This window comes from Citrus sinensis, chromosome 3 (genome assembly GCF_022201045.2).
Source record: "Citrus sinensis cultivar Valencia sweet orange chromosome 3, DVS_A1.0, whole genome shotgun sequence".
Classification (NCBI taxonomy): Eukaryota; Viridiplantae; Streptophyta; class Magnoliopsida; order Sapindales; family Rutaceae; genus Citrus; species Citrus sinensis.
Genome location: NC_068558.1, coordinates 13,003,627 through 13,030,787, shown reverse-complemented (window position 1 = coordinate 13,030,787; position 27,161 = coordinate 13,003,627). Strand labels below are relative to the sequence as shown.

General features: G+C 30.9%; 2 protein-coding genes across 4 annotated transcripts in view; both read left to right on the top strand.

Moving 5' to 3' along the window:
• The window catches only part of LOC102629856 (gamma-glutamyl hydrolase 2-like), a 92,527-nt gene that overhangs the window by 58,320 nt on the left and 7,046 nt on the right, over nt 1-27,161 (top strand). The window lies entirely within an intron of this gene.
• On the top strand, nt 8,484-9,258 carry LOC102630850 (inhibitor of trypsin and hageman factor-like). The gene is made up of 2 exons (XM_006477793.4): nt 8,484-8,705; nt 8,874-9,258. The coding sequence occupies exons 1-2, from the start codon at nt 8,540-8,542 to the stop codon at nt 9,065-9,067; spliced, it is 360 nt and encodes a 119-aa protein (XP_006477856.2). The 5' UTR covers nt 8,484-8,539; the 3' UTR covers nt 9,068-9,258.

The following is a 27,161-nucleotide window of genomic DNA, read 5'->3' as shown; positions in this document are numbered from 1 at the left end:
TGAAAATAAGAAAGAAGATTCTCAATTATCAGCTGCTAAAGCAGAAGCTGTGGTTCATTCTTATAAAAAGATCCAGTTGCCTCCTCTGCAGACATCTCTAGAGAAAAAATCTATTGCAACTTCCAATTGGCAATCCCCACTACCAGGTTATTTCAAAGTTAATGTGGATGCATCAGTTGTGATTGAGCAGAGAAGAGTTGGTCTGGGGGCTGTGATTCGAGATTCTAGAGGCAAAGTAATAGCAGCAGCCATGAAACCTTCTTGTTTCCAGCAGGAGGTAGCCTATGCCGAAGCAGAAGCTGCAAGATTCGGTGTGGAAATTGCAGAACATGTGGGATGTTGGCCTTTAATCATAGAAACTGATTCACAGGAGGTTGTAGATCTGGTTTTGAACAAGAAAAGCACAAGAACTGAACTTTATTGGGTCATATCTGATTTGCAAGCTTGTATTAAGAGGCAACAACAAATATCAATTCAATATACTCCAAGAGCCAGCAATGTAATAGCTCACAATTTAGCTAGACTAGCTCTGGAGCAATCTGACGTTGTACTTTGGGTGGATAACATTCCAGCCCGTCATTTGTATTTATTCGCTTGTTAAATGCATTAAAGGGAGCCCTTTTTATCAAAAAAAAAAAAACTTTGATATGCACTATGGCCTCGCCCAACGCCTATTCGGGATCCATATATGACTAGTCTCAAACACCAAATTAGCAAATTATTATGACCAAAGGAATGATTACAATAGTTTGTAAACAGGTATGGTTACTTTAATTACACCATGAAATTAGCAATTTATTCAATGTTGAATTGATCATAGAAATAGAACTAGTTGGAAATGCAATTACTTTGGCGATAGTTGTTTTTCCATATAAATTATAATAGTGAAGCACTTTCTTATCACGAGCTTCTTTTCCACTCAAAAGCCTCATCTAGTTTCGAGCGAGCTTATTGAAAACTTTTTTCAAATCTCAATACCCACACGTACTTTTTTCGAACATTTTATATCGTTTATGCAATATCACCACACACGCTACATTGAACCAAGCCTCACTGAATACATATTCATCGGCATAGGATTGAAATTATCAAAAGAATATTTTTTTTAACCAATTCAGTAAAAAAAGATCAAAAAATAAATTTAATCGTACTAAGGTTCAATTGTTCAATGGCCATTTAAATTAATAAATAATATTCATGCCGAACACTAACTAAGAGATTAACAGTTTTTACCTCTAGAACATTTTCGTTAACATCACTTTGATTTTCTTCATCAAGTTTCATAATACCAACTCCAAGGCTCTTGCATCCAAATCCCATTCTACAGTCTCATGCTCCACCTGGTCCAATTTGTTTCTCTCTATTTATTTCAATTCAACTACCATCCACTAAAAGAAATTATATTAGTCTAGGTTGTGACTTGAAATGTATTACTTCCAAAATAGGAAAACAAATTTGTTGAATTTTATCGTTAAATAATTTAGTAATGACAGAACTAAATTTCATCCTATTGGCCTTTGCAATGTTATTATATTTAGTTGTAATTAACAATATATATATAAAAAAATCATGTTAATACGTTATATTTATCTTCAGTTAAATATATATATCAAAGTACAAATATGAGGAACATTTCTTAATGAATTTGTGACTTAATGTTAGTATTTGAGACAACAAGAGACCAATTAGAGTACTTGTGACATGGAAAATAACACTTTTGAACATTAATAAGCAACAGTTGTGATGATAAGAGACTTAACACCAGAACTTGTGACAGGGTGTAAATAACTTGGAACATTAACACACAAACAATCATTATTGCACATGTGTTTATTTTATAACTGAGAAAAGTCTAAGAAGGTTTTCGACGCATAACGCTTAAGAGAATGTAGTGAAAGTCGCATTGGGATCCACTTGCGTAGAAAATAGTCCCTCATCACATCCAAGTGGAGCCTACGCATTAAATAATGTAAAAACTATCGTACAAAGTTAGTATTATAGATTAAGAAATCCCTAACTAAGTTATATCACTTATTTTATTTGGTATAATTTTGTAATTTAGATAACTTACATCATTATTCGAGGAATCAAAGTCCTAAAATAAAAGAAGAAGACACTTATGATCAATCTTTTCAGTAGGTGTGGTAGAAAAAATAAATGCATTATGACGCTCTGGATGAAATGATTAATGCATGCGTTTACGGTCCACATTTTGCGATTATCCAAAAAGATGAACAAGGAAAAGTACAAAACACATAATTGAATTGACAAAAGGAGATAATAGCAATAAGAAACTCGTGATTCAATCTTTGCCACGAAGTTTGCCGGTGCCTATCCAATGTCAGCAAAATAATCAATCATCTAACCTTTGGAGTTTTTACCAAAAATTAAGTTTTTATTTATTTATTTTATTACTTAGTCTAACACTAATCTAACTCGCTCCACGCTACAGGATTTAAACTCTAAATCTCTTATTACGTAGAACATTATTTTAGAATTATAAGATTTTTATTATTTTAAAATTTTTTATTTTAATTAGAGTTAACTATGTATTTAGTTTTTTATTTTTATTATAATTATAATTTACTTTCCTTTTTAGTTAACTTAAAAACGTAAGTTTACTCTATTATAAATAGAAAAAAAATTATTATAATTTTAACCTTTGATCAATTAATAAAATTTCTCTTTATAATTTCCTTTAGAATTATTTATCAAAAATCTCTCTTGTAATGATGGAACTCGGTATCCCGTGAAGTCGCACAATTTGAGCCATAAAAACCTTGGCCACTGTCATAGCTATATATGGATGTTTCAAAGCGACGAAGTGTGCATATTTTGACAGACGATCCACGACAACCATGATGACAGTGTATCCTTGTGATGTTGGAAGCCCATCTATGAAATCCTTAAAAATTGAGGTCCTGATATGTCTGGAATCTGTAAAGGTTGAAGAAGTCCTGCTGGCTGGAGATTCTCTACCTTACATTACTGACAAACTTCACAGTGCCTTATGAATTTCTTGATCTTTGCACGCATTCCAGGCCAATAAAAACTAGATTTAAGTCGGCTAAGAGTTTTTTGATAGCCAAAATGCCCTCGAATTGGTGAGGAATGTGCTTCCTTTAAAATAGCTTGTAAAAGTGACGAAGCGGGACTCAAATAAAGCTTTCCATGTTTGTACCAAACTCCATCTCATTGAATAAGTGGCTGAGTTGAATTAGACAACTGACTATAAAAAGGATCTTGTGCTACCTCATTCTGTAGAGTTGCCCACTAATCAGTTAAAGGAAGAGAGATTACTAAAAATTGAAGCTCTACTAATCGTGATAAAGCGTCGGCACCTCGATTTTCTGATCTTTTTTTGCATTGAATTGTATAATCATAGCCAAGAATTTTTGGCAACCATCATGTCTGAGCCATGGTTGTAATGCGTTGTTCCATTAAAAATTTTAGGCTCTTTTGGTATGTACGAACAATGAAAGGATTACCCAACAAATAGGGATGCCATTTGCGAATTGCCTTGATGATTGCAAGCATATTTTTCTCGCACGTGGACAAGACCAACATAGAACCCTGGAGTGCCTCACTAAAAAATGCTACTGGCTTGTCATTTTGTGATGATATATCTCCAATACCGACTCCACAAGCATCACACTCGACAACAAATGGCTGTGAAAAGTCCTACAATCAAAGAACATGAGGAGATGTTAATGCGTGCTTCAACTGAGTGAAGGCAGATTCTGCTTCTGAGGTCCAATGAAAGCCTTCCTTTGTTAATAGCCTAGTTTAAGGTGTTGCAATTCCCCCAAAGCCTCGAATGAACTTGCGGTAATAACTCGCTAATCTAAGAAAGCCCCTTACTTCTTTAGTCGATGATGGAATTGGCCACTCAAGTACGGTTTGAATTTTCTTAGGATCAACAGCCACTCCTACAAGGAAAATAAGATGACCCAAATACTCTACCTGCAAAACTCCAAAACAACACTTTGATTTTTTTTAAACAGTGAGTTATCAAATAAAATCTGCAAAACTGTTTTAAGATGGAAAATATTATCTGCCCAAGTTTTGCTGTACACCAAAATATCATTAAAAAAACTAAGAATTGAGACAATCAATCATTTAATTTATTATTTTGTTTCTATTGATTTTTTTTATTCTTATTATGCCGAATATATTAGCTCTAAAATCTATTATCACCATACAATGTTTTAAAAAATATCTATTGTAATAAGGATTCTTAGAATTTCATAGATTTTCAAAGATTGAGTTAATCATTTTTAATGTTGATGTTGCCATAGATTGTTGTTATAGATATATGAACAAAAGATGAGTAAATGTATGTATGTGAGTGTATTGTGTGTGTGTATTCTCAAGTGCGGGCGTCCTTTTTTTTTTGTTAAAGCGGACACGTTATTAGGTCATATAATTTAATAAAGTTAGTATTCAATTCACTATAATGTGTCCGTATGAAAAACAAATGAGAGCTCCCGCATGAGAGAATGACCATACATATATATATATATGGGTCATTTTGTTTCAGTGAAATCCAATACATGAACGAAAAAAAGAATGTTTTTCTAAATAGTCTTTCCGCTAGAAATTATTACAGGTATCAAGTGATTCAACAATTGGATCGTTGGAGTTATCGTATTATTAGTTTAGGATTTATCTTTTTAACCACAAGCTTTTTTTAGAAGTATATATATATAGTACTAATCTAGTCCAAGATCCTAAACTTTGTTAAAGTTCATGAAAGCTATTAAGCTATACAGTTTAATAATATAATAATATTCTTGTAATACACGAGCACACACACACACATATATAGTGCTGATTTATTCTAAGATTTGGATTTTATTAAAATATTAGAAACCTATTAAGCCACACATTTTAATATTTTTCTCAAACTTTAATAGATCCAAGATCCTATATTGAAATAATCCTAGTACACACACGTATATAATTACTATTTAGTCTATGTATGTGTTAATGCTCTAAGAGGAATATACGAAGGAATAATCCATTGATGTAAACAATATACATATTAATTGATGTAAGATGATGCTGGCGAAAAGAAAAACGTGACAAAGAGCCCTTCAAACTAGTACCACAAATTAAACGTTACTTTTCTTTTTCTGTCTTAGAAGGAAGATAATAATGAAAACCCAAATTAATTATTTAATTCCCACTTCTTTAGGACTGGAAGTCAAATGAGTTGTTAAAAAAATTGTTTGAAATTATTCGGCCAAATTGTTGAAGGATACTATTACTCTAGTTTGTATGAATTAAACTTGTACATATGTAAGTTACATATAAGGATACTATAATTCTAGTTTGCTAAGTTACTGCTCATGTAAGTTACAGCCTTTGAAAATAATGTAAAAGGTAGTAATAAGTTATGGGACCTGCATGGCAAGAAGTGCTGGCATAACCTCTGTTATTTTTTAATCAGATTGTCAAGTGGCTGTTGACTTGGCAAACAACAGAAAGGGTAGCAAAACTGAGATTTTTTGGGTGATTTCGGATATCAAAAGCAGAAAAAAAGACTTCCAGGAAGTTAAATTTCAACACACCCCTAGGTCTGGTAATGTTAATGCCCATACCTTGGCTAAGATAGCCTTAAAAGGTGCAGAGTCTGTTGTATGGCTGGGAAATATCCTAGCACAAATTCTGTGTTTAATCTCTTTTTATTAATGAAGTTTTTTCCCTTCTCAAAAAAAGTTATGGGACCTGCAGCCTTTGAAAATAATTTTTCGTCTGGAGATATGACCCAATCTTCTATGCCATAATGCAGCCGAATTCTCATTAGTTAATCTTCGTTTTAAATCTCATGTACTAAATTGCAGAGATTCATTAACTGAAGCAATTGTATCAAGAATATAAAGATTATCATTACCTGACAAAAAACCGAAACCAACTAGTTTTGAATCATGAAACAAACTGAAATTTTCATTTCCAAATGAACAAGTAAAACCAGATTTGTCCAAAAGAGAAATGGAAATCAAATTATGTCTTTTAGACAGAACAAAATGTTTCATCAACATCTAAATAAAATCTGGTCTTTAATAATAATCTAAATTTTCTAATTGCTTCAACTTCAACCTTCTTTCCATTGCCGAAATAGATGTATCTTTCACCATTATTGAACATTTGGCATTTCAAGCAACTCTACAAGACACATTGATGAAAAGAGTGGTTACAACAAAATCTATCCATTATGTGTGTCTTGGTACCGAAGTTAAATTGACCTCAGAACAAACCGAACCATGCCCTTCAACTTTGCAAAAGAAACAACTAGTACATTTCAAATCATTAGATTTCTTTTTGTTGTTTCATTTGAAGTTTTGTATTTGCAACTTCCTTATCTTTCTTCCTTTTCTTGTCCTTGTCCTTGTCCTTATACCTTATTGAAATTATATTTATTAAGAGCGTACCTATTTCTACCTTTTCATTCTTGAGAGATCTCTTTTTAATGTCCACAAGGAATTCTTTAATCGTAATTTTCTTCTAAACATTGAGCCCCTGAAAGCTTTTGGATTGGCCTTCTTCATGATCATGATACACATGTGATTTGATCTCTTCCACATTTCTATTTCCTTCTTGTCATCAGAAGTACTCTCATCCATAAGAGGTGGGGGAGAATAAGCTCTTAATGCAATGTCAAAATTCATAAGTGCGAGATCCATTAAGAGGTTCTCTTGACATGACTTAGAAGTTAGAGCTATTTAGTACAGGAATAGAGTTGATGTTGGCAATAATATTAGTAAGAGTCATAACTGAACAGAGAACAACAAACAAACAAAATAAGCTCATAGAAGTCATAAAAAAAAATTCAAATAAAGGTAAACTCCATCTCAAGATACCGGATGCTCCATTAATATTTTATCTTTGGACAAAGTATTAACTTATAAGTGATATCTTGGTGTAGTAATCAAAAATTGATAATGAGAACATGTCAAACAATAAATTTTCCTTTGCATCAATTTATTGTTCACATGCAAAACCAAAAAATCATCACATATTTATTGCCACAGATGCAAATACAATTCTATCAGATATGGATCTTCCTTTGGTCCGATTGATATTCACAGAAATTACATAAACTCGACTATTTAAATTCCAAAACAAATTAATTTCCACAACAGAGGTCACTTTGGTGACATGTCGCTTCAATTAATTCTTCTCAAAATATATATAATATTTGAATTTAAAGTTGCACCAAAAATACCCAAAAAAATTTTGAAAGTCAATATCAACGAACAATAGTTGGTCAACTGTTGATCGGTTTAGGGCTGGACCAATTGGGGTTGACCTGAACCAGATTCTAAACCAGCATCAAATCTTGAAACCCTAATTTCTTCCTTTTTTTTTCTTTCCTTATGGCTGCCGTGCACACCTAAGTTATACAACCGCTCGCCGACGCAGCCTGATGGTTGCACTTTTCCTGGCCAGAAAACGGCCACCCTTTTTCTTATTTACTTTTACTTTATTTGCCACCGCTTGCTTTATGGCATGGCCAATAGCCACGCTTTTCTAGTGGCCACAAAATCTCAACTCCGGAAGCCATGCAATTTGTTTTGTTTTTATGTGATGGCCATGGCCAAGGCTACCAATTTTACCATGATTTCCTTTTATATATATATATATATTAATTTACTGATTTAATTTTCTTAATACCATAAGAAAACCACAAATTGTTCTCAAATTCAACAATACTGAAATTATTAAATTAGAGAACATCAAAACTTTAATTATTAATTGAAAATAAAGTCGATTCTCAATTATTCAATATGAAGAGGCTTTGATGCCACTTGTTAGAACAATAATCCTTTGGTGAAAGCTATCACTTATAATCCAGAAATATTCATGTTGTATACTAAGCATCAATAACAAAATATATGGAAGCGTAATTGAATCTATAATGTATAATTACTCTCTAAAGTCGTGTAGTTGGAATTCCATATCAATACATTCTCCTAGTGAACCCTTTAAGTTTATATATGCTCTCTTCCTGATGATAAGATGTCATAAAGAATCAAATAATACGTGTGACTTAGAGACTATAACCACTTATATAGACAACTTTTTCTGTTGTCTTTAGGTATTCAAATTTCAACCCACCATAAAAATAAAAATTGCCTTTAAGTATCTACACATTAAAAGTTCACACCCTATTAAATACATTGAAGCTCATATTATTGTAAATGTTAATAAATCACTTTTAATTAGACTAACTTTATATAATAATTTGTAATGAGTAATTATTCACATATAAGTTCAATATTAGATTAAGGATTCAATAATATTGGATTAAAGATCCAACAATTAAAGGTAACTAGTTATTAAAAAAATAAAAATAAAAAATGAAAATAAAGATATTTTGATGAGAAAGTCATGCCCACGCGCCTAATTGATTGATCAAGTATGCAACAGTGCAGTGACCATCTATCTATTCCTTCAAGCTCTATAAATAGCAAGCTCTTGTGCTTTAATTTCCACCTGTCTAACAGCCTTCAAAATAATTGAAAATTTATCAACAATGAAGAACTCAGTACTAGCACTAGCATTCTTCGTCTTTCTCTTTGCCTTTGCTGCAAAACCATCTTTGGCTGCTCGTCATGAGCCTTTAGTGCTTCATTCTGATGGCCAGGAGCTCCTCACGGCTACCAGCAATTGCGATATCGTAACTCCATTTGAGTGTAATGGTACGTAATTATTATTGAGGACATTATCCTAATAATTACTGGGTTAATAATACAACTGAGCTAATTTGTTAATATGAGTTAGGTCCATGGACTTTTAGAATACGACCATAATTGGCTGTTGAGCAAGTTTTAACCACTTAGTAATTCGTATATGAAATATAACTGCAGGCAAGAGCTCATGGCCAGAACTGGTTGGTGTAAACGGGGAGATTGCTGCTGCTACGATACAGATAGAGAATCCTAATGTTCATGCAATCATAATACTTAAGGGAACTCCAGTTACACCAGATTTTCGTTGTGATCGGGTTCGAGTTGTGGTTGACAAATATGAGAAGGTGGTTCAAGTTCCTCGGATTGGCTGAACTTCGACGATTATCTGCAATCATCATGGCTGGATGGATGGTCAGGATTAACTGCTTGTTTATAATCACTTAACTATGTATTAGTAAAATAAATGAACAAGTAGTGTTGTTTAATAAAGCATGCATGGATGTGCGTGATATCCAACAATCGCGTTCTACGAATGAGTGTAATAATACAACTTTTATGTCTACACTTTTTTTATTTAGTTTTTTTTTCCCCTTGATAATCAAGCACGCTTTCACAGAATCATACTAAGAAAAAGGATACAAGAGATGAGTTGGGCAAGTCCCCAAAAAACACCAGAAAGCTAATTTTGCGATTACAAGATCTAGAAGTATGTTGAATTATAGCATAACTTAGTCTCCGAAGCTTTTCTTGAACTTCAGAAATAGCCCAAAAAATCTCCAGCTTGCTGTTCTTCTTGCTAGCAATTAAATTTATTACGTCTTGCCAATCTGTTTCAAGTATCAGTGGTACACTTGTTGCCTCTTCTGCAATTTCCTAGCCCTAATTAGTTGCTTCAGCTTCTGCAGATGCTACACTGTCATGGTATTTTGACTTCTTCACTCAGCAACTACAAACTCTCCCTTGTGATTCCTGGTGACAATCCCAGGCTTAGCATTGATTTTTAGACTTGATGGTGGCATCCACGTTCACTTTGAACCAGCTTTTAAGAGGGAGTGTCCAGCTTTGCTGAGTTGCAGACACTTGCCTTGAACTTGCTTTCATTTGAGGGGCTTTAATTTTTATGTAGGACTCAACTGTTACTTCAGCTTTAGCCACTAATACCTGAGAATCTTCTTCTTCTTTTATTTTTTCCAAAGATGAAAAGATTTCTGGAGTGTCAAATAGCCCAAATAGGCCATTGCATATCAATCAGAGGTTGAATCGCGACAGAATTACAAAGCAAACCACGTAGTCAAATACAAATACAAACATGAAGGCTCATGTTGCACCCTTTATCTGTCCTACGCACTAATGACGTCATTTCTGATAAATGAGTGAAGACTATGTGTTACTATAACATGCCAACACTAAAATTTCTTGATAAGATTTAGACGATGGCGAAAATAAAATTATTCAATAATTAAATTAATGATTTTGTAGAAGTATATCGGCCTAATTCATACTAAAAAACTAGCTTAGGAGTTGGGGTTGCCCAAACCTACCAACACTAAAAATTTTGATAAAAATTAAACAATGATGGAAAATTTAAATAATTGTCAAAAAATTGATTATATAGAAGGCCATATGCCTAACTTATACTCAAAAGTTAACTTAAAATTTGAGGGTTACCCAAACATTATATATTTAACCCTCGAATAATCTTGAGTCGATGTGGTATATTGCTTCTAACATCACCCATCAAGGGCATACCAATCCTTTTGTTTAGTCTTTATCACGTGGTAAGGTAGTATTCATCCTCAATCGATGTGGGATCAATATTGTCCCTAACACCCCGGTTGCAAGTAGATTGGTTTTTTGGTTTGGCCCTTGTCACCTGGTAAGATAATATTCATTATCAACCGATATGATATATTGCCCCTAAGACTCTCAGTCACGAGCAAATTGGTCTTTTAGTCTAGTCCTTGTCACTTGCTGAGATAGTGTTCACCTTTAGTCGATGTAGGATATTGTCCCTCCCCTATCACATGTAGACTAGTCTTTTAGTTTGGTTGTTGTCACATGGTACATTCGTGCATGACAGTGGCTCTAATATCATATGGAAGATCATAAATCTTTCTCATACTTAAAAACTTGTTCAATAGTTGAAGGTTACCCAAACATTATATACTTAACACAAGTCTCATCCTCAGTCGATGTGAAATATTTTCCCTAACAAATTGTCTCCACTTTGATTATTGATTAAAAAAGATTAATTGTCAATGAACATAAAAATTGATTGACTCACTTTTGCTAATTAATAATAAGTCATCCTTATTTGTGATATGGACGCTCAAATAATAGTAAATTTTATTACAATAGGAATGTTCAAAATAAATTTTAAAGTGCAAATAACTCTACATCTTTTCTTTTTATACTCAACTAACTCTACAATATGTAATTTTTTACATGGTAAAAATTTATTTTGTCCTTATATTTTGAGGTTGGTTCTCATTTAGTCTTTATATTTTTAAAATACCTTAAAATGTTTCTGTCGTTAAATTATTGATACCCATGTCATTACCTTTTATTCCTTTTGAATTGTTTTTATAATATTACCCTCTTACAAGAATGTTTCTTTTTTTGGGGACATTAATAAAAAGAAAAAAATTAAATTACAAATTTAACATCCAAAAAATAAAATAGAGACAAAAAAATAGATATTAATTTTTCTAGGACACTCTACCGAAGAGTTAATATATCAATTTTTTTATTAATTTCCAAAAAAAATGGTAATTTAATTTTAAAATATTAATTTTTTTATACATATGTGAGCTTCTACAAAAAATTAATATATATTCTTTTTGTTTTAATTTTATTTATGAGGTTAAATTAGTAATTTAATTTTTTCTTTTTATTAATGTCTAACGGAAAGAAACATTACTATAAGAGTATAACATTATAGAAGCTAGCTAAAAAGAATAAAAAATAATGACAGAAATATTAATAGTTTAATGACAAAAATATTCTAAGATATGTTTAAAAAATATATAAATTAAACAGTAATAATTATATAATATAAGAATTAAATGAGTTTTTACCCTTTCCTATTGGATGCAATTCACGACCTAGTGGTCTAGTAACAGAGAATGAGACAATGAGTTTGGACATCGTCATTTTTATAACTCTGCTAATAATGCTAGAAATTATATGTCATGTTCATACAATGAGATGCAACGTCAGTTAGGAGAAAGAGATAAACTGGTGTGGGACAGGCTCACTATTGCAATACACGAGCTCTATCATTTGGCATATACATAGGTTCTGTTTGTAGGGTCCACAAATTTTTTGTTTCAAATAATTTGATACCTCGATCAGCGTTTAGTTTGTGGGTTCCACTTACAACACCCATGAGATCCACTGAATGATAGAACTTGTGTAGTCAGGTGCCCCACGTTAATAATACACTGAGGTGGTGATGTACCCTATACAAGTTTTCAATACGGAAAATTTTGTATGGTCTAGTGCACTACCTCAATATGCTAAGGTGGTGCACGCGCCGCCCACAAATTTTTCTGTATTAGAAATGGCCACCGATATTTATCCATTATGTTTTGATTTGTTTAGTTTTATTGACATAACAACGCTCAAGGCAATTCCATTAACGTAGAAAATAGTCTTTCATCACATCCATGTAGAGCCTACATATTAAATAATATAAGACCATCATACACGATCGATATTATAGATGAAAAAAAATTAAGAGATTCCTTACATAATAATAATGTAAGTTATATTTATCATAATGTTGCATTAAATAAGTATAAAATTGTATTAAATAAATTATATTTAACTTGTTTAGTGGAACTTTGTAATTAATGTAATTTACATATTATGTAAGGATTAAAGTCCTGAAATAAAAGAAGAAGAAACTTATGATCAATCTTTTACGTAGGTGTGGCAGAAAAAAAATAATAAATGCATTATGATATTATGGATGAAATGATTGATGCATGTGTCTACGGTCTACATTTTGTAAAGATCCAAAAAGATAAATGCATGTGTTTTTGGTCCAAAAAAAAAAAAACAATATGAAACTCGTGATTCAATCTTTGCCACAAAGTTTGTTGGTGGCTATCCAATGAAACACTATTCGGCAAAATAATCATTCACCCAACTTTTTCATTTTTTTCTAAAAATTAATTAATTATTATTTTATTATTTAGTATAAGAGGTACAATTATTTACGGGAACAAAATGAGGCTTATCCTAAGCAAGAACATAACATCAGACGAAAGCGAAAGAGAAAGAGAAAAATAAATTTTAAACAAATAGCACTCTGAAAGAAAGCATGAAGCATAAATCAAAGAAACTGATAACTGGGAATCTACTAACATCATTACAAAGTAACTCTTGCATAGCAATAGGCGGCCTTTTCTATCAAGTAAAATCAGAACAGTGGAGATCGGCCATCGTACTATTTGCTGCGCAAGTGTGAGGGCATCAAAAATTCGCGGTTGAGATGTTAATTTTCCTTCACTGAAATTAATATATATTATTTATTTTCTTACAATTTTTATAATAGTTAATAATCTTTCTAACAGTATAATTTTACAATATTATTCTTATTTTTTAAATACATTTTTATTTATACTTATTATAAATTAAATAAATCATAAAAATAGAAATTAAAATGTATTTTTTGAAGTGAACAAAAAATTAATAAATTGACGATTTTCTTATACTTTTTTTTAAATGTTTGGTTATAATAAATATATCTTTTATATTTTCAAGTTAAATCATCAAGAAAATAACCCATTTATACCTCTTTTTCTTTAAACATTTGGTGGTAGGAAAATTTTGGCTATTATAAATATCATACAGTGTAAGTGGTACATGTTAATTTCAATAAATGAAAAAATTGACAATCTCTTAAATTTCATATCTAAGAGTTTGACCTTACAATTCTACCAATGATTTTTGAGACACCAAGGAGAACCCAAAGAACCTATATGTAGGAAACTAACAATCACAACTGAATCACTCAAGCCAAAGATTATACGATATTTTGCGATCCTCTATCAAAGGCCAATTCAATTACCATGAAAGCAGCCAAAAGCTCAGAAAAATATGCTGAATTTTTAACCTCATGCCAATCCAAAACCACCCAAATGATTCCTAAAAGCTCCACCTCAAGCCAATTGTACGGTTTCCTTTCGATAAGCCGTCTGAATCCGCCTTAATCCATCAAAGATTGAGGTGGATGATTTATAATCAAACAAACTAAGAGGCTAGTTTGGGATTGTGGTGGCTGATAAAATAAACTACTTCTATTGATACAGATGAAATAAGCAGCTGATTAGAAAAGTAGCTTGGTGTTTGGTTAACTGTGTTATTACGGTTGCTGTGAGTTTGAAAAGTAAAATACACGTGTTTAATAAATTTTATTACAAAAGTGTTATTTTATTATATAATGAATAAAATAGACAAAAGTTTAAATTGCCTTTTACAATAGTATGTTTAATAAACTGTGTAGACATGCCTTTTTTCTTTTTAAAGCACATAAAATTACAAAAAGTGCAAAAAACTCAATTGAATAATATCTAATGAACTTCATAATCTGTCATATAAAATATAATAAAAATTCATACTCATACATAATCTAAATAAAATAAAAAGAAATATGCATACTTTAACTTTAAACTTGTTATAATAATAATCCTCAAATTTTTCATTCTTGTGATCCAGAACCATTAATATTGTAATACTCTTCTTGAATGTCATCATCTCTTTCTATTCCTTTATCAAATATTGAATTAGGATCATTTTCAATGTTGTCAAAATAAAGACCATATTGTGCATGCCTCCTTGTATAATTGTGTAATGTCATGGCTGCAATGACATAATTGTTATTAGTGTAATTTGATTATGGCAGTAATATAATATCTAATGGTTCATATATTAGAAAATTATGGTTGCTTATAAAAAATAAATCCTTACTTGCTTTTAAAAGTTGTTATCAAAATATAAAAAATTACGAAATAAGTAATTTTTATAAAATTTATCAAACACTATTTTTGTAAAAATTATGAAATAAGCATCTTATTGAGTTTCATCCTTAATTTACAAATAGTGCCTAAGTAACTTTGCCAAAATTGAGAGGAATTCCGAGGAAAAAAAGAATAATGTTTAGTATATTTATAATAAAGGACAAGGCTCATTATGTTCCCTTAATTTGTGCTATTTTTTATTAGTTTTCAATAAATTCCTTGGATCATTTAAAAAAATATATATCAATCAACACTAAATTTTAATAGCCCCTAGGGGTAACTAAAAATAAGATGGATAACGCAAGTATGAAAATTTTCTAGCTCCAATAATTAAATTAAAATAACTAATAAGTTGTGATTTTTTCCTTATGTCTATATGTTGGTGTGTAACGCGTAATTAAAAAAAATTAATTAAAATTGAAAGACCTTTTTTGTTGTGATGGCAAGATTATATGTATATTACCCAAGTGTCATCCCGGAAAATAAAAAATAAAACCATTCACAAGAGATCTTCTTTTTGAAAACTAAATCACTTGAGATATGGAACTTTTAAATAATCATGCACAAAGGATTACAAACCGTTGCATTCTACGGTGCATATAGATTTTGGAAGACCGTCCTAATTTTCTTGTCAAGTTCATCTGAATTAAACAATTTTCTATCATTTCACAAATCAACTGGTTTACTTTAATTTGTTCCTTTTTTGAATCGACCGTTTAGTCCCAAAGACACATCAAATTCACCCATGATTTCTTGTTATTTCTATCAATGATAATCTAGTGGGACCATTCATTTGACAATATGACAGGTCCGTTTATTGCGTTTTCTCCGCACACTAGGACTGAATGATAAGGCATCGTCCGATTATGTGGTGTGGATTTTAAGGGCATTTTATCTCGTGTCTTATTACTATTGTTTGCATCTTATACAAGATTGATTTGGATGATGAGAAAGATTTCAAAGAATTATTAGTTTGAATCCACTTTTCTACCTCTAAATTTTCCATGGGCTGCAATCCACGGCGCATATTGAACCAGGTGGGGTCTAATAACTACTGAGAATAAGATCATGTGTTTATCATTTGGGTTCGGTTATATTAGATTAATGGTGACGAGTGTCGATCCCACGAGGAAGTAGATTTTAATTGTGTGTAGAATTAATTTTTCTAAATGGGTGGTTGGATTTGTGGTAAAGATAATTTGGAATATTCTAAAATTTAAATTAAAATGATGATAATAAATTGAAGTGAAGATCTATTGAAATGACGTACTTGGATATCTAGATCCGCATCAACATGCACCATGGGTTAAATATTCCTTATTAATGCTAATTAAATCATGAGGGGGGATTTCCACTCCTCATGAACCACACTCTAATCAATATAATGCTTCGGGCTTATCGTGCCAAATAATAATAACCTTGTACTAGGGAGCCGGTGAAACTAGGGCGGTATCTAGATAAGATTATTATTATTTTTCGACGAAAAGTCAAAACATCCACAATAATTAGAGGGGAAGAGAAAGTAAATTTACCAAGTAAATCCTATGACACATGTTGAGACTTCACCTTCAACCCAAGCTTGAAAGAAAATTAGTTACTCATAATTGAACTAGGGGCAAAATGAGAATTTATTAAAATACATAGAAAATATAAGATGGAGAATGAATTACAGAAAATGGAGCTCAAAAATGGATTCAGGGATGCCAAATTAGGGGGGGGAGATCCATTTTTATAGATACATTGAGTAAATCATGGCAATCGGATTAAAAACAATTTGGACACTTAGGATTGCGTCACGTCATCAGTCAACAGTACGCAGTTTGACCACGTGGTTTGAACAGTCAACCGGCTTGAACAGTGACGCGATTTGGTTGAAAATAATCCTGTGTATATGCATGTATCATACGCGCGATTTTTGGTCCACTAACATGCTACCACGCCATCGATCAACAATGCATAAGAATTTTCTCCAATGGAATTGTGACACCTCATCAGTCAATGCCACATCGTCGGTCAATGCCACGTCATCATTCCGTATGTGTGAACAATGTCGTGAACAGTAACATGGACAGTACTGTACATGTGAACAATGTTATTTTTCCTTTTATGCTCCTCCTAAAGTTTTCGATTGTCCTGAGTTCAAAAGTGATGTCCGTTTTGCTATCTGAATTCTTGTTCATTATAAAATGACCATGATGCCCCTAAAACACATAAAATACTTAATTAAAATAAAACACACATAATTAAATTACAAGAGACTAAAATACATAAAAGTAGAAGTGTTAGTAAGACTTGAAATATAAAATGACGATTTTCTCCTTTATAAATATACACTTTCTAATACTCAACAATATACCTGCAAATCTGGGTAGAAATCATTTTCTAGCAAGAGTTTCCAACCCTTTCTCACCAATATGATCAATCCTTTTATCCCATATCTCAATGTCAGAATCTTTTACAGCCACATTCACATCTTCTTTCTTGATCTTGGCTTCTATAAGATAGACAGCGTTTACTTTCCTCTCCTTAGCTAACACTAGGGAGCCTTTGGCGAGCTTCCATTTTCCTTTACCAAATTGGTTAGTATAACCATCATCATCAAACTTGCCTGTAGAGATCAAATTAAGGCGAATATTTAGTACATGTCTAACATCTTTAAGTAATAACTTATAGCCAATGCTGGTCTCTAAGCAAATATCTTCTATGCCCATAATTATGGATGCCCCGTCATTTCCCATTCGAACATGCCCATAATCATCATTAGATGTGAAGTAATCACGATGTGCAATAACATGAAATGAAGCACTCGAATTAATTACCAATCACTAGTATGGAAAGTGAGATTTACTGAGCTCTCATCATAAACAATATCTAAATCACCATCAACTATGGCTGGAATTTCTACTTTAGTTCCTTCCCCGCCTTTCTTGCTTTTTTGAAACAAGTGCATCTGACTCAGAGGGAACTGCTTCAACATTCTTTCTTTTCGATTCTTCATTCCGTAACCTATCTGTAACTATATGCAAAGTTAATTTTCCATTCAACGCTGAGTTATTCACTAGCACTACTAATATCTCTCAACTGTCAAGCAAAATTTGGTAAAAAAAGAGTTGAAGAGATTAACCCAAAAGTTGGAACAACTTACAAAGAATTTGATAAATTTTAATGAAAAGTTGAGATCTAAAAACAAAACTTGATATATTTACCCAAATGTTGGAATCCAATAAAATGAGGGGGAATATAAAACCAATAAATGGTGGGAAAATGAGTGGAAGAGCATAACCCAGAAGTTGGAACGACATGATGAGAATTTGATAAATTCCAATGCAAAATGGATATTTGAAAAATAAACCTAAAACATTCATGCAAATATTGGAATTAAGTAAAAAGAGTAGGAATATCAAACCAAAATTTGGCGGGAATAAGAGCTGAAGAGGTTAACCCCCAAGTTACTTTTAATGGAAAGTAAGAATCTAAAAATCGAACCTAATATATTTGCGCAAAATGTTGGAATTCGATAAAAAGAGTAAGAATGTAGTACCAAAAGGTGGTGGAAAAATAAGTTGGAACAACTGACCAAAAACTAGATAAAGTCTAATGGAATGTAGAGATATAAAAAATAAACCTAAATATCCACTTAAAAAGTTGGAATTTAATGAAAAAAGTGAAAATATGGAACCAAATGTTGGTGGAAAAATGAGTTAAAATAAGTTACCAAAATTTAGATAAATCTTAACGAAAAATAGGAATTTAAAAAATAAACTTGAAACATGCACCGTAAATATTAGAACGTGACAAAATAAGTAGGAATATATCTCTTTTTTGACATAAACTATAATATTTTTATAGTCTCTTGTATTATTTATAAATTTACAATTATTACAATCTTTTGCCTCATTTAATTCCATATTTATCTTTTTTTTCCTTTTTTTATAATTTTTTCACAGTAAAAATAAATGAAATTGTAATTTTATTATATTAACCGGTTATACCGGTTTTCTGCATGCGCTGTATAACATACAGAGATGCATGGAATGTTGACTCCCCAACATAATTAGGGGTTGCACGTGCCCTCACACAAGTTTATCTACAGAAGAAAGGATACGACTGCTATGCACCAGGTCCATTGACAGACTGCGTGGAATTAAATATATGGAAAAAATAATAACCGCAAGATATAAAGTACTATACAATCAATGGTTGATGTTGATTAAAGGAATCGCAAGAACTAGGTGGACCAGTTGATGTTGTAGTTAAAATGGGAGAGCTAGGACATGGTGGCCCAGTAAATCTGTAAATGTGTCTGCTATGTTTATGTGAAATCGGAAAAAAAAAATGAAATGAAGAGAATAGAAAGAAAAAAAAGGCAACCCCTGCTCTCGTGATTAGAGATGGCAATGGGGATGGGAGGGGATCAATCTCTCCATATTCATCTATGATATTTTGTGTATGTCCCCATCCCCGTCAAAATTGCTTAAGAGAATCCTCATCCCCTCCCCCGAATAATAACAGGGGATTCCCGAGGGTCCCCGGTCCCCGAATAACTAATAGTCTAATACATTTTTTTTTCGATTTTAAATTAATCATATTAAAATAAAAAATTCAGATAAAAATAAAGTTCAAAATATATCTTATATTAATATTGATCCATTACAAAGTCACATTCCAAATATAAATTATTAAAATAATTATCTTTGTCAACGACTCAATCTTCATAATCCTACAATAAAAAGAAAAAAAAATAATTTTTATATCGGCAATAAAATAAATGAAATAAATGTAGATACTTAATTAATATTTTTAATAAAACTATTTACCTCCTGCTCGTCCTGTTCTTCCTCGAGAAATGTGGCAAATTGAGAGATAGCCTCAGATTTCAAACTTAAAACAATGAAAATGATATAAGTAAAGTAACTTATAAATGCAAATATTAATAACTGTATAATATAATTACAATGTAAAATAAACTCATACTGCTATTGTAAGCTCGTAACCAACTTTGACAACACATTAAGGCCTCCCATGTGCTTGGATGAAGTTTGTTACGGTGTGGGCTCACAACTCCACCACCGGTGCTAAAAGATGATTCAGAATCAACTGTTGTAATTGGAAGTGCCAAAATATCTCTAGCAATTCGAGCTAATGTAGGATACCTATTAGCATTTAATAATATAAATATTTTGATATTTATTATTTTTAACAATATTTATAATTTTTTTTATTTATTTATTAGTAATTTTAAAAATAAAAATTAAAATTAAAATTAAAATGGGGAAATGGGTAGGGGATGGGGATTCCACCTCATCCCTGTCCCCGTCCCCTCCCCGAATAAAAAATTGGGTAAAAAATTATCTCCGTCTCCTCCCCGAATAAAAAATTGGGTATACAATTATCCCCGTACCCTCCTCGAATAGAGAAAATCCCCAAGGGTACCCGTCCCCATGGGAATTTTTGCCATCCCTACTCGTGATGGCCTATGCAAAAATTAAAAAACAAGAGTCTTAACAAGAATATATATGCCATTTATTGACACTGAATTTTTGTCTATAATATTTTATAGGGTGGTGATATTTTTACCACACAAATTCTATAAATCCACTGCACTTTTAAAAATTAATTATAAAAGATTCACATTATTTTTAAAAATTTCAAATAAAGAAGAATTCTAAAGAATTAATCAATTAAATCTATCTTAATATATATTTTTTATATTTTAATTTATTTTTTTGTGATTTAGATTTTTTTATTACATTTGACTATTAAGATTGCTTTAGTCTAAATCGAAATTGATTATTTTACCCTTAAAAAGTAAACATACCAAAAGTTTACTTTAACATTCTTTTTGTTTTATACAAAATTCATTATTTCCAAATGGTCAATTCTACTTTATTAGTATGATTATTAACTTTTAATTAAACTATGGTAATATTTTTATGCAAAATACTCATGTAAACTATTAGACTATTATATACAAGTAAAATATTGAAAATCATTAGGCTGCAATTAAAAAGTTAGATTATATGTCACAAAATTAAGTACCTAAAGTATTACATAGAAGAACACATTTTTCTTAGGGCGATTAGGTCATTTTATGTCATAAAGTAAAATAATTAAATAGAACTTATATTAAAGCAACTTTAATAGTAAAAATAAACCTAAGAAAGAAAAAAATATAAGAATGATTTAATAGATTAATTATACAAATATTTTTTATTTGTATTTATTAGAAATAAAGTACATTTATTGTAAATAATTATTTTATTTCCTCTTTACAGTCATAAATTTTTTTCATTAACCTTTTATCCTTCATTTTACCCGTTTAATTCGTCTTTGCATGATTTCAATTTCAGTATTACTATATCAAATTAGGATACCATTGTAATATAATTTAACTTTGATATGCACTATGGCCTCGCCCAACGCCTATTCGGGATCCAATATGACTAGTCTCAAACACCAAATTAGCAAATTATTATGACCAAAGGAATGATTACAATAGTTTGTAAACAGGTATGGTTACTTTAATTACACTATGAAATTATCAATTTATTCAATGTTGAATTGATCATAGAAATAGAACTAGTTGGAAATGCAATTACTTTGGCGATAGTTGTTTTTCCATAAAAATTATAATAGTGAAGCACTTTCTTATCATGAGCTTCTTTTCCACTCAAAAGTCTCATCTAATTTCGAGCCAGCTGATTGAAAACTTTTTTCAAATCTCAATACCCACATGTACTTTTTTCGAACATTTTATATCGTTTATGCAATATCACCACACACGCTACATTGAACCAAGCCTCACTGAATACATATTCATCGGCATAGGATTGAAATTATCAAAAGAATATTTTTTTGAACCAATTCAGTGAAAAAAGATCAAAAAATAAATTTAATCGTACTAAGGTTCAATTGTTCAATGGCCATTTAAATTAATAAATAATATTCATGCCGAACACTAACTAAGAGATTAACAGTTTTTACCTCTAGAACATTTTCATTAACATCACTTTGATTTTCTTCATCAAGTTTCATAATACCAACTCCAAGCCTCTTGCATCCAAATCCCACTCCACAGTCTCATGCTCCACCTGGTCCAATTTGTTTCTCTCCATTTATTTCAATTCAACTACCATCCACTAGAAGAAATTATATTAGTCTAGGTTGTGACTTGAAATATATTACTTCAAAAATAGGAAAACAAATTTGTTGAATTTTATTGTTAAATAATTTAGTAATGACAGAACTAAATTTGATCCTATTTGCCTTTGCAATGTTATTATATTTACTTGTAATTAACAATATATATAAAAAAAATCATATTAATACGTTATATTTATCTTCAGTTAAATATATATATATATATATCAAAGTACAAATATGAGGAACATTTCTTAATAAATTTGTGACTCAATGTTTAGTACTTGTGACATGGAAAATAACACTTTTGAACATTAAAAAGCAACAGTTGTGATGATAAGAGACTTAACAACAGAACTTGTGACAAAGTGTAAATAACTTGGAACATTAACACAAACAGTGAGAATTGTGAATTCAACCGGAATAACCGGTTACTTTACAATCATTATTGGACATGTGTAACTTCAACATGTCATGGCAAAATCAACCATACATACACTAGATGAATAGTAGGCAGACCCTCAGAGAAATGGTCAACAATTATTTATCCTAGGGCAAACTTCAAGTTATATGTAACTTACAACCACTGGTATAAACAATAATAATGTTGAGATTCACTCATATTTTATATAAATAGTTATAAATTACATTACATGTAATTTAGAATCCTTATACTATTTGTTTTGTTTTATTCACATAACAATCCGTCAAGTCAATTGGGACCCACTGAGAAAAGTCGAAGAAGATTTTCGACGCATAACGCTTAAGAGAATCACGTGATGTAGCGAAAGTCACATTGGGACCCACTTGCGTAGAAATTAATCCCTCATCACATCCATGTGGAGCCTACGTATTAAATAATGCAAAAACCATCGTACAAAGTTAATATTGTAGATGACGAGATCCCTAACTAAGTTATATCACTTATTTGGGGCCGCCTATTTGGTATAATTTTGTAATTTAGATAACTTACATCATTATTCAAGGAATCAAAGTCCTAAAATAAAAGAAGAAGACACTTATGATCAATCTTTTCAGTAGGTTTGGTAGAAAAAATAAATGCAATATGATACTATGGATGAAATGATTAATGCATGCGTTTACGGTCCACATTTTGCGATTATCCAAAAAGATGAACAAGGAAAAGTACAAAACACATAATTGAATTGACAAAAGGAGATAATAGCAATAAGAAACTCGTGATTCAATCTTTGCGACGAAGTTTGCCGGTGTCTATCCAATGAAACAGCATTCGGCAAAATAATCAATCATCTAACCTTTGGAGTTTTTCCAAAAATTGAGTTTTTATTTATTTATTTTATTACTTAGTCTAACACTAATCTAACTCCCTCCACATTACAGAATTTAAACTCTAAATCTCTTATGATATAGGACATTATTTTAGAATTATAAGATTTTTATTATTTTAATTAGAATTAACTATGGTATGTGTTTAGTTTTTTATTTCTATTATAATTGTGATTTACTTCCCTTTTTAGTTAACTTAAGAAAGTAGGTTTACTCTATTATAAATAGAGAAGTCCTGTTATTGTAACTTTAACATTTGATCAATTAATAAAATTCCTCTTTATAATTCCCTGTAGAATTATCTATCAAAAATCTCTCTTGCAATGATGGAACTTGGTATCTGGTGAAGTCGCACAACTTGAGCCATAAAAACCTTGGCCACTGTCAGAGTTGCATATGGATGTTTCAAAGCAACGAAGTGTGCATATTTTGACAGACGATCCACGACAACCATGATGACAGTGTATCCTTGTGATGTTGGAAGCCCATCTATAAAATCCATAGAAATTGAGGTCCCGATTTTGTCTGGAATCTATAAAGGTTGAAGAAGTCCTACTGGCTAGAGATTCTGTACGTTACATTATTGACAAACTTCCCAGTGCCTTATGAATTTCTTGATCTTTGCACGTTACTACACCATTCATTATTGGCTTTTCGTAATTTTACTAAATAATAATGTCAGGCCAAACATGAAAGAGTTTCAACATTCAATTAATTTGAAAACTCAATACGAAACTCAAAATTGCTAAAATAATACTTAATTCATATCCTTAATAATATAAGATAATTCAATTATCATGTAAAACCATATGCAAATGTTGAAAATTGGACTACAGTTTGAAATATCATGTGATATATCTCATTTGACCTTAGATTAATGTATCAAGTGCCCATAAAATATGGTTTACTTTATTAGTCTACAAATTAGCTTTTATTAATATTTAATTTCACATATCAATTCATAATACATTATGGTAATTACGACTTTAATTTCCCACCTATTAATAAATATGGGTAAATAGAAGTACTGAATATGTGTGTGTGTGTCCATTACTTTATATATATATATATATATATATATATATATATATATATATATATATATATATATATATATATATATAAAGCTGGAACTAGAAGAGGTGATGTGGCAAAACTATTTCTCATCTTCTTATATTCTTTATTATTTAATAAATTTGTTGAGATTAAAAAATAATTATATTACAAAATATTAAAAATAAAAAATAATTATTAGATTACAAAAGATTACAAAATGTATCATTTTTCCTCCATCTAAATTTCGTGACAAAAGTTAACAGAATATTAACAAAATAACAATTTTACCCCCTGTAAAATTACTATTTCACCCTAATTAAATGAAAAAAAATTAAATTACTTCAAAATTTCTTTGCAATTTAGACATTAGATATTAAGTTAAACAAAATAATTTGGAATATTTTTACCTTTTTTTTCTCTCTTTCTATCGTGTTTAAATGACGTTGATTTTTGCTACGAAGGTGAAATGACAACCTATGACATCAACAAGGTTATAACAAAATGCAAATGTAAGTGAAAAAGTGCAAAAAAATGTAACTTTTAAGAAAAATCAACAAAAAAATGTGTATTTTTGAAAAAATAAAAAAAAAATGGGTGGTCGGTGGATACTTTCTCTTGAAAATATTCAAGAGACAACCACTTAAGTGATGACTCTTTTCAGCTGCTCATGCAATCTCGACAAATTAAGATAATTAAGTATATTCATTGATAAAGCTCAGCGAAAGTCTAAACAAACTATGTGACTTTAGGTCATAAAAGCACAGGCAACATGCATTACAGGGGAAGAATTTGATTCTAAGTAGAGAGAGCAATATACTAAGAGAAGAGAAATATAGTAATTAGAGTATCTCCTTATTATTATTGAAGGTCCCTCAACTTGTGCGCCATACATTTTGAGTGTGGTCCCTTTTTCTATATTTTCCTAATTTATTTTTCCACAACTTTCTTTTTCGTGTATCTTTTTACAGGCATTCTTATCTAGAATCATCGAGAAAATGTAATACTTTTTTTTTCTAGCATCTTGTTACTTTAAAAAAGGATATTATCATTTTACTACAAAAGTTTTACTGACATCTCATGTTAGTACCAAAGTTTGCCGAAAAGTATATTTTACTACCAAAGTTTTGCGTCGTTATCAATTCACTATCATTCCGTTAAGAAAAAGTTAATATTTAACAGAAATGGAGTTAAAAGTAGATTTTATTTCCAAGAGTTTGGTAGTAAAATGATAATTTTCCATAAAAATTCATTAGTAAAATGATAATTTCCCTAAAAACTTGGTAGTAAAATGATAATTTATTTATAAAATTAACAGACAATTTTACTATTACAGCTGCAAATGTTTTTGATGCCCTTATGATATCAACAAATTTTTAACATTGTTAACGAAATGGTTGTGAATTGATAACGATGCAAAACTTTAGTAATAAAATGTATTTTTCGACAAATCTTGGTACTGATGTGATATGTCTGTAAAACTTTGATAGTAAAATGATAATCTCCCTTTTAAAAAAGATGTGGACTCAATTTTTTAAATCTATTGGAGAGTAAATATCAAGAGTCACAGCAATACTCGCACTATACCTAATGAGACAGCGAAAGTGGAAAAAAAATGATTGAGTAAAATTGGTTAATTTGAAAGAGAATTTTGTAGAACAGTGAAGGTCAGAACTGATAAAGATGTAGGTTATTTAACGAGGTGAAAAAAAAAATGCAAAATGATAGGTGAGATTTGGGAGAAAAATGAAATTACTTTGTTATTAACTTGATCGTGTTAAGAAAAATAAATAAAAGATAATTGTGGGTCTGTTACCCCACCCGCCTCAACCCTGTATCCGCACTTGCCGACAGAAGCAACGGCACGATCTCCCAAGATCATGCTTGCAGAATCTCATTTGCGGCTCGTTTATAACATTTGTTGGGTAAAAACCTCCCCTGAGGTTTGGGTTTGTTGCAAGTAGATGGCGAGAATTGGTTTATTTGTAAAAAATCTCCTACCATCAGTTAATTTTAACATTGACCGTTAGTTGACTGTGCAAAGATAATATTACCCTTAATAATAATTTGTAGACGGAAATAACTAAAAAAAAACCAAAATTGTTGGCTATTTTACCCTCTTTAAATTATTGATATTTTCTTAAAGTTCCTACAAAAAAGATAAAATTAAAAATTTGAAAAATCCTCTTTAAATTATTGATATTTCCTTAAAGTTCCTACAAGAAAGATAAAATTAAAAACTTAAAAATGAAATAGTCATAATCTTTACTTATGATATTGTAAATCTTTGGAATTAATAAGGATAAAATTGTCAAAAAATAGGGTTTGTGCTTTTCGCGCCAACAATTTTAGTTTTTTTTTTAGTTATGTCAGTTTACAAACTATTGTTAAGGGTAATATTGTCTTTGCACAGTCAACTAACGATCAATGTTAAAATTAACTGACGATAGAGAGTTTTTTATAAATAAACAGATTCTCGCTATCTACTTACAACAAGCCCAAACCTCAAGGGAGGTTTTTAAAAATTACCCAACATATGTTATGTAATATGAAGCATTTTTGCTTTCCTGGTCAGTCACCATCCTGTCTCGTGGCATCGTTTCGTAGCAGCCTGCAAATTCTTTTAAAATTTTAAAAATGTAAAATTACTTTGTGAAGTAGGGGCTGATGTGGCTTATTCTGACCCTTAATTCGCAGACGAGTTTGTGTTGCAAATTAGTGGGGTAATGCTCTGTTACATACATTAATATAAGAATATTGCTACAAATAGATTTAAGTATGGCTTAGTTCTGAAATTGTTTTAAATTGGTAGGTGTACTTTTTATGTTACATATAATGCAAGATAGTCTTATGCCAAATTAGTGATTCAACACTGTGTGATCGACTAGATATAGATTCTTCGGGCTGTTCGGTCCTCTAATATTTGTTTTTCAATGTG